Source organism: Triticum aestivum, chromosome 1D, assembly GCF_018294505.1.
Source record: "Triticum aestivum cultivar Chinese Spring chromosome 1D, IWGSC CS RefSeq v2.1, whole genome shotgun sequence".
Classification (NCBI taxonomy): domain Eukaryota; kingdom Viridiplantae; phylum Streptophyta; class Magnoliopsida; order Poales; family Poaceae; genus Triticum; species Triticum aestivum.
Window position 1 is genome coordinate 29839740 of NC_057796.1, and position 9088 is coordinate 29848827.

The following is a 9088-nucleotide window of genomic DNA, read 5'->3' on the forward strand; positions in this document are numbered from 1 at the left end:
CTCGGCACCCCCCGCGCCACCGGCGCCCGTGGCCCCCTCGGCGCCCGCGGCCCCCCCAGCGCCTGTGGCCGGTCCGGTCACCCGCGCCCGTACGGGCGTTTTTCGCCCGAGCTCGCGCTACGCCTCGGCTGACTACGTCCATGCGGCGTCCACCTCTGAGCCGTCGTCGTTGCCGTCCTCCGTTCGAGCCGCTCTTCGTGACCCGCTCTGGATGGCTGTGATGCAAGAGGAGTTTGACGCCCTGTTGCGCAACCAGGCGTGGCAGCCTGTTCCCCGTCCCCGGCACGCCAACGTGATTACCGGGAAGTGGGTCTTTAAACACAAGCTCCGTCCTGATGGTACCCTTGATCGCTACAAAGCGCGCTGGGTCGTTCATGGCTTCCGACAGCGTGCTGGCATCGACTTCACCGACACCTTCGCTCCGGTTGTCAAGCCCGGCACGATACGCACGGTTCTCCACCTTGCGGTCTCCCGTGCTTGGCCGGTGCACCAGATGGACGTCTCCAACGCCTTCCTCCATGGTCACCTCGAGGGGCAGGTCTTCTGCCAGCAGCCCACCGGGTTTGTTGACCCGGCGCTTCCCGACCACGTGTGCCTGCTTTCGCGGTCCTTGTACGGACTCAAGCAGGCTCCGCGCGCTTGGTACCAGCACATCGCGGCGTTTCTCCACCAGCTTGGGTTCCGCTCTACCCGCTCGGATGCCTCGCTCTTCGTCAATCATCAGGGCTCTGACACGGCCTACTTGCTGCTTTATGTCGACGACATCATCCTGACGGCATGTACGGCTGGTCTCCTCAGTCAGCTCACGGCTCGTCTTCGTGCTGAGTTCGCCATCAAGGACTTGGGTCCTTTGCACTACTTCCTCGGTATCGAGGTGGTGCACCGTCCGGATGGCTTCTTCCTTCATCAGCGGAAGTATGCTCACGAGCTCCTCGAGCGCGCTGGCATGCTTAACTGTAAGCCCGCCGCTACGCCTGTTGATACGAAGGCCAAGCTTTCTGCCACGGTTGGTTCTCCTGCTTCGGATGCTGCTTTCTATCGGTCTATCGTTGGTGCTCTCCAGTACCTCACTCTGACTCGACCGGAGATCCAGTATGCCGTGCAGCAGGTGTGTCTTCATATGCATGCTCCTCGAGACGTTCACTGGGATGTTGTCAAGCGGACTCTCCGCTATATCTGTGGCACTATGGATCTTGGCGTCACGCTTCACGCCTACTCCAATGCAGACTGGGCGGGCTGCCCTGACACTCGTCGCTCCACTTCGGGCTATTGTGTCTATCTTGGACCCTCACTCATCTCGTGGTCGTCCAAGCGGCAGCCTACGGTTTCTCGTTCCAGTGCTGAGGCTAAGTATCGTGCGGTAGCCAACGCCATCGCCGAGTGTTCGTGGCTTCGCCAACTGCTTCAGGAGCTCTCTTGCCCTGTTGATCGTGCCACGGTGGTCTACTGCGACAACGTCTCGGCGGTCTACCTCTCCGCTAACCTGGTGCATCATCGACGGACCAAGCATATTGAGTTGGATATTCATTTTGTTCGGGAACAGGTTGCCCTTGGCCATATTCGTGTTTTGCATGTCCCTACTTCCCAACAATTTGCCGATATCATGACCAAGGGCTTGCCTACGGCGTCATTTGAGGAGTTCCGGTCCAGTCTTTGCGTCAGCCGCGGTGCCGCTTCGACTGCGGGGGAGTGATGAGTATATGTGTTATGTGCATATTGTGTATTGGGCCCGCCTCCTAGTTCCTTGTATAGTTGAGGTCCGTGGCCCACCTTTGTACATCATATATACGTGCCTATGCATGAAAAGCAATACATCGTGCAATTACAACATCATACACGCCCAACTGAAAATTAAAAACTAATAAGGCACAACCAACCTATCCACGTGACCAAGAACCCGTGATGGATTGGAACTTGTGAGTACAAATGCGAATTGTGCATTCTTTGGTGCACCACCAAAATTGATAAAGCATTTTCTGATTGCGTGGAGCTTGGGTGCTATGATTGGTAAGACAGAAAGGGTTGACATGCCCTTCATTCGTGCACAAAGGGCTGCGAGGTTGCTGGTCAGTGTTGTGAGTGTTGAGTTCATACCAGATGTGGTTAGATGGACACATGCTAGAGTCACTTATGTTTTAGGGCTTGAGATCGAGGATACTCCGATTTCCCAGGATGGGGATGAGCCACAGGACATGGAGATGACTCAGCGGGGTGGCGTGTCCGGGAATCAGGATAAGGGGTCCGATGATTCACTGCCGGAGTCGGACAAGGGGCCTACTGCGAAATCTGATAAGGTAGACACATCTACCAAAGAGACACCCCCGTCCACTACTCCGATGAACACGCTTCGCTTTGGTTCGTTTGCACCGAGTTCGGCTCCTAGTCGGTTATGGAGCACCAGGGTCGAGGCAGGCGACCCGGCGGAACTTGAGTTGCCACCAGTGTTGAGTATGGCCTGCGAGGCGTTGTTTGCGGATTCCACACCCGATGGGACGGTTGTTTCTGCTGGGTTGACCGAGTGTGGGGGGGGGGGGCGCGGGCAGGAGGCCCCGGTGCCCGTCTTGACTTCTTTGGGAGGGGCGCCTGGACAGGCGGTCTATGGCGTTCCTCACACACAGGCTTCACCGGTCGAGCTAGGGGTGAGGTGCGGGAAGGAGTCCCGTGCTGTAACCCCTCCACGGGATGCCACCATCCTGAGTGGCGAGCTAGGGGTGAGATGCGGGAAGGAGTACCGTGTCGCAATCCCTCCACAAGAGTGCGCTCTGCAGGTTGGCCAGGGGACGAGCTGTTCAGCAAGGGGGAACGGGCCTAGTGAGCAGGCGTGTCCACGGTCCTCTTCCCCTTGATCTCGGCGGCCGAGGCCCGCTCGACTACGCCCTACCTTCCTTCACCGGCGATAGGGGAAGGGCGTGGGAGTCGGGACCGTACCCCTCGAGAGAGGACGACGGAGGAGCTTATCGCTTTCGGCGGGATAGCGGATCCGGTGTCGGCTGGCAGGCGTGTCAGCGACCGGATCCAGGGACAGCCAGATGCGGACGACCTGCAGGTAGCGCGTGCCAAGAGGGCCGCCATGCTTCGTCATGCCGAGGCTACTACAGGTTATCTTCAGAGCTACAGCTTGGATCCGTACGTGGTCTTTACTCACTCCTATGGACTCCAGGGAGCCTTTGGTTACTGGGTGCAACCAATGAGAGATGGTAGCTCGGGTTATCTTCAACCGGTTCGGATGGCGCTCGCATAACAGGATAGGAGTCTAGGGAGCTTATCCATCTTATTACCGTATCGGTTGTTATTGTCCGCCTGTATTTTTTGTCGTTTCTTTACTTTATTTCGCTATGTTTGCGAGCTGTAAGACCTTTTTGACGTTATTTTCTGGATTATTAATAAGAGGGCCGGATGCATCATCATGATGCAGAGGCCGGGGGCATTGCCTCCGTTTCCAACAAAAAAATCTCGCCAGAGAGTGACATGTCAAAATTCATGACAGATAACGAATTTAAGGTTCTTGTGCGTTGTGACTAGAAATTTCTCTGACACAACAAGCTTGGCAAAACTACGTACTAGCATTCATGTCGATTTGTACATAAACCAAACGGAGGGGTACTACTTACTAGCTAGTAGCAAGCAACGGCACAAACAAGAATCAGAGAACTCGAACCTACAAACCTGGGTAGATCGCAGCGCGACGGCTGCCACCGCCATTTGACATAGGACGCGTCGGGCCGGCCGTTTTCGGAGCACCGGAACCCGCCGTCCAAGAAGGGGCAGTCCTTGGAGTCGTAGAGCGGGTAGCTGTCATCCCACACCCAACTCCCGTCGAACAGGTCGCACTCCTCCTCCCCTGCCGCCATCGCCGCCGCACCCCTCTCCGGCGACGGCGACGGCGACACCTGGGCTGCGATGGAGACCCCGCCGCTCCAGAGCTTCCTGGGCGCCGCCAGCGCGTGGTCGACGGCGGCGGAGTATCGTAGCGACGCGCTGCATACGAGCAGCAGCAGCAGCGCGGCGGTCGCCGTGGCCAGGACGGCGAGCCCCACCATCCCGGCCTTCTCCAGCGGCCTCCTTATCGCCCGCCGCTTCGTCGGCGACCCCACCATCCCCTCCCCCGCGAAGCAAGGCGAGAAGAGACCAAGAACAAAAGCAGGAAGGCTGAAGTTTATGAGACGAGGACGAGAGGCGAGCGGCAAGCGAATAGAATTTGGGTTTGTCTGGGTTTTGATTTTGGGGAAAGCGAAGCGTGCGGACTGTGGAGTGCACTTGGGCATGCACCACCACGGCTACCCCATTCGTCGCCATGAGCCATTACGGCATTACGGTTGTAGAGTGTTAGCGTGGCCGAGGTGCCGACTCTAGTAACAATGGTAAGATTTCTGCAGCCCACACGGAGACGCCATTCTTTTCAGGCTAGCACGGAGTGGAGACGCCATCTGTTTCAGCATCACTGTCCCGTGGAATCTTCTCATGGGCCACACGTTGACAGAGGACGTGACAGGTGCTCGTCCGTGGTTCACTTGTTCCGAATTGCCGACTAGATGCCATTTTCTCGTGTGACAGCAGCCTGATAAGTGCTCGTATGTGTTCCAATTCTAGGTTGCTATCGCCTTTTTTTATATATTGAGCCAAATCCACTAAAATATGGACCACTGAGTAGTGTTGCCAACGATTAAAATCGCTGAATTGCAACGTGCTTTCTCAGATCCTATCCATATTTTTTCAAAGTGGCTTTGCCACCACGAAAGATTCTTTTCCCCTATCCATCTGTCTCAGCACCGTGTTCTTGGGGGGACTACGGTAGCATGCCGGCGGGCTCCGCCACCAGGTACTGGATTAGAGGGTGGGTCTCAGGGCCTCCCTCGTCGGGCGGCGCTTGGAATGTCCCCCGGCGTAGGGCAAATATTTTTGAGGGGTTTGCGTAGTGCAAATAATAGGAGCGTGTCTGTAGGCACTTCCTATTTGGCGGTTCAGGCGTCGTTAACATGTATTTTCCAAACGGACGCCTAAAGTGCCCCGCGCCGGGTCGGTCTAGCTAGGTTTTTTCCTTCTGTGTTTTATAATTCACCAAAATCCACAAAAAGTGCTCTTTGAGTGATTCTAACCCACGACCGTAGCCTCAATGCGCGCTGCAGTTACCACAAAACCGAATAACCTGATGTGTTTAGTTGCATCTTTCCTTCCTTTTCCTCTTTCCACTTTCTTCTTTTATTTTCCTTTTTTCTGATAAACTTTATTCAAATTCGTAAAAAATTTCTCTTGAAATTGATGATCTATTTTTTCAAAATCCATAAACTTTTTTCAAATTTGATTTTTTTTCCTTAAAAAATTATGAGCGCTTTTTTCAAATTTTATGAAGTGTTTTTAAAATTGATGACCTTTTTTCAAATTTTATAAAGAAAATTCAAAAATGATGAACTTTTCTTCAATGAACTTTTCTCAAAATCGATGAACTTTTGAAAAAAATTGATAAATATTTTTTCAAGTTGAATGAACTTTTTTTTTTCAAAATGCACAGTTTTTTTTCATTTTCGATAAACATCTTTGAAGATTTTTTCAAAACCATAGTTTTTTTCAAAATCCATGAAATTTTTTAATTTACCTTTTTACTTTTTTACGAATTTCCTTGTTCTGTTTTTCTAATGCAATCGATCTCGCTCTAATTGGCTGGCCCACCAGGGTTGGCGCGTGGGCGCTAGGGAGCTTCCCTGGCGCCAAAGCGCCCAAAAGGAGCTCCCGTGTCTATAGCTTGCACACAGGGCGGGCCCGTTAATTACTACTCTCTTCTTCTCAATTAGTATTAAATCAGCGACTCTTTCTTATTTGGAGCGGAGAGAGTACCATATGCTTGTATTGTTTCCTTTTCTTTGTATTTTGAATAAATAAAACATAGATATTTCAAAATTACTTTACTTGATTTTCTAAAAGCATCCATTGCACATTTAAAAGGTGTTCATGTAGTGCAAAAATAATGTTTGAGCACCTTTTAGAAATATTGATAGGATTTAGAAAAATGTTCACTTGTTTTAAAAACAATGTTCATCACACTTTTTTAAAATGTTTTTACAATGGATAGAAAATGTTGGTGTGGGTTTTAAAAAATGTTTCGTACCATTCAAAAACATGCATATGACATTTAAAAATGTTCACACATTCAGGAAAAGGAATATTTGTGACATTTAAAAAAATAACTTTACAACTGTTGAACATTTCTCCTGTGGCCTTAGGGCACAAGTTATGTTCTACAGCTCGACCTTGAGCTTCACTCAGTATGAGCTCGCTCGAATTTTAATATGAGTTGAGCTGAGCCAAGTCCAACTCGCTCGAACTTGACTCGTTTGCAGCCCTAATCATACGATGGAGATCATACGTGGGACGAGACATCTGTCGCTTAAAATCAAATGGTTCACCCCTTACTTTTCTCATTTCATTTTTTTTCATACAATGCAAATAATGATTATGTACTATAAAAGACGTTACCCACTATAAAAAATGTACATGACATTTCTAATTGGTTTTACTCATTTCAAAATATTTATGACAGTTTTTAAAAATGTTAATGCATTGTAAAAAAAATCGCGTCATATAAATATGTTACATAGCATTAAAAAATATTCAACATGTATTTGAAAATTTTAAGCATTTATTCAAAGGAAATGTTCCAAACAAGTATTTGAAAAATGCATAGTATGTATTTGAAATATTTAACATGTATCAAAAATATTATGCATGTATACGAAAAATATAGAAAATGTATTGCAAGATATTTATGTGTATTTTAAAAAAGCTTAAGAAATAGCAGAAAATATTAATAAAAGTCAAAAAAACTAAAATGCAAATGCAAAAAAATGGGAAAACACAAAAAAGCGCAACAAATTCCGATGAAAACCAGCAAAAAAACACACAGAAAAAACCATGAGAAAACCGGTCCTGGCAGCTTCACTAAAAACCGCTCCCCAACGACCCGTACAGGGAAGGACCATCTAGCTCCTGCCTATGTGAGAAGGTACTGTAATACGGGGTACTGCATTGCAGTAGGCGAGATATAGGTCACATGCAAATAATAGAGCATCATCTGCCAGATTTCCTATTCACCACTCTTTGCGGTAGGTTGCCAGAAAACGCAAAAGGTTGATGCGTTTTGGTCCGACCCATGGTAGCTGCTGTAGTTTGTTTTTTTTTCTAGTATTAGAAACCTTCTAGAAGGTTGGTGCTCGGTTTTTTTGTTTATTTTTTTCTTTCCTTTTTATGTTATATTAATAAAAAAATAGAATTCCTTGATATTTGAAAGTTTCTAAAATATTCGCCTTTTCGAAATTTGTTATTTAAAAAAAATCCACGTTTTAAAGCATTCTTTGCACAACTTAAAAAAGTTTGCTCTATTAAAAAAATTCAAATTTCATAGTTTTTTTAGCGTTTTAAAAGAAATGCAAATCTTAAAAAAATCCTAATTTTAAATAAATGTCCAAAATCTAGAAAAAATTGCGTTCTTAGAAAGATTTAAATAATTGAAAAAAGTATTTGCATTTTCTAAAAATGTTCACTTTTTGTCAATTTGTTTACATGTTTTCAGAAGATGTTCATGTTTTCACAAACTGTTTAGAACTTTAGAAAATGATTTTTCTAAAACTGAACAAAAACCGCATTTACAGTGTTTCAAGTTCGCTACAATGTATTCCCCAGTTCACGACAGTGTTTTGCGATTCGCTGTAGTGTTTCCGCTGCAGTATCCTAGTCGTGCATGCAATGAGTCGCCAGCCCAATCGTGTAGCTCATGTTCATCGCGCCACTGTTGGATCGTCCAATAGGAGCTCCCATGGTTTACGCAGCCGTCAGCCGGTTTAATTAGTGGGTTTCAGTCGGTTAATTGGGATAGCCCATCTAAAATTTGCTTTGCGCATGGGTGCCCACTAAACACTTTAAAGTGGAATGGGTAGAAGAGTCCCTACATCCCAGTCTCATCCTACGTTTGGACCAATGGAGCCTCTCCAACCAGGGACACTGCCTCGAAGCCCGATGCCCCCTGTAGTCGAGATGGAGAAGCAAAGGCCGACTGCCACCTTCCTTGGCAGTGCCCCAGGCTTACCCAAGGGTCGCCTCGGGTTGCGGAGGGGGAGGGACCGAATGGGGGAGGAAGGCGGCGGGGTTAGGGTTTGGGCCCCCCGAGTCTCCTGAGCAGGGCGACACGAGGGTGGGTGGTTCTTCTATTTGTTCGTGATTTCCCATAAAGATGGATCAATGTTGTTCCATATTACCAGCATCAAAATAACTTTGTACGAGTGACACGGTGTTGGGTGTTCCATCTTTTTGATGGATCTCTTCAGGAAGTTTATCAATTTCAAGTTAAGCCTCGTAACCTAATTTAGTTTGTGTCACATCTGATTCTGACTTGCGTTTCTACGGTCTCAGCGAAACCGAGTCTCTAGCGCCCAAAGCCCCCCCCCCCCCTTTCCTAGGGTGGGGCCTGAAGTGGAGTCCATAAGCTTTCGAGTTATCTCCACTCGCTCTAGTGTGTTTCCTGTAGGTATATGTGATTTTGTCACACCATTATAATTAGTGAAGGCATCTAGCAGATTATTAGCTAGCCGGAGATTTATTTTCCTCTCAACTTCAACTTTGGCATCACTAGTGTGCGGATATAAGGATTGAATCCCAGGGTCTAGGGCACATGTGGAACTGAGTGCTCTACTCTTATGCCTAGGGTCACACAATAACCAAAATGCTTTTGAGGTGAATTCTCCAACATTATCCATTCCAATGGACCTGATTATCAGGGGAACTTGCCCATAAATTTATTATCTAGGAAATAAGCTTTGCAAAAGCACGATTCCTCGTCGACAAGAGGCATACATGGCTCCACCGAATAGTGGCGTTAATAAGTACCATAAATAACTGAAGGAGTTGTATCGGTCCACAAATATCGCCCTTGATTCTTTCCAGGAATGAAGGTGACTGAGTTCTTAATTTGCGGAAAGATGGTATAGGAATTATCATCCCCTTGGCATATGAATTGTAAAAACTTCAGGATTTGAGAAGCCCTTACTTTTTATGCTATGGTCCACAGAATTGGTGATGATTTTTCTAATCCTACTCAACC

The 9088-nt window shown here is 47.8% G+C and overlaps 1 protein-coding gene across 1 annotated transcript in view; it reads right to left on the minus strand.

The window, feature by feature from the left end:
- The window catches only part of LOC123180074 (protein trichome birefringence-like 10), a 16509-nt gene extending 12134 nt beyond the window's left edge, over positions 1–4375 (minus strand). The window contains exon 1 of the mRNA XM_044592033.1: positions 3667–4375. Within this exon, the coding sequence (XP_044447968.1) occupies positions 3667–4265 (599 nt within the window). The 5' untranslated portion in view covers positions 4266–4375. The remainder of the gene's footprint in view (positions 1–3666) is intronic.
- Between the last annotated feature and the right edge of the window lie 4713 nt (positions 4376–9088).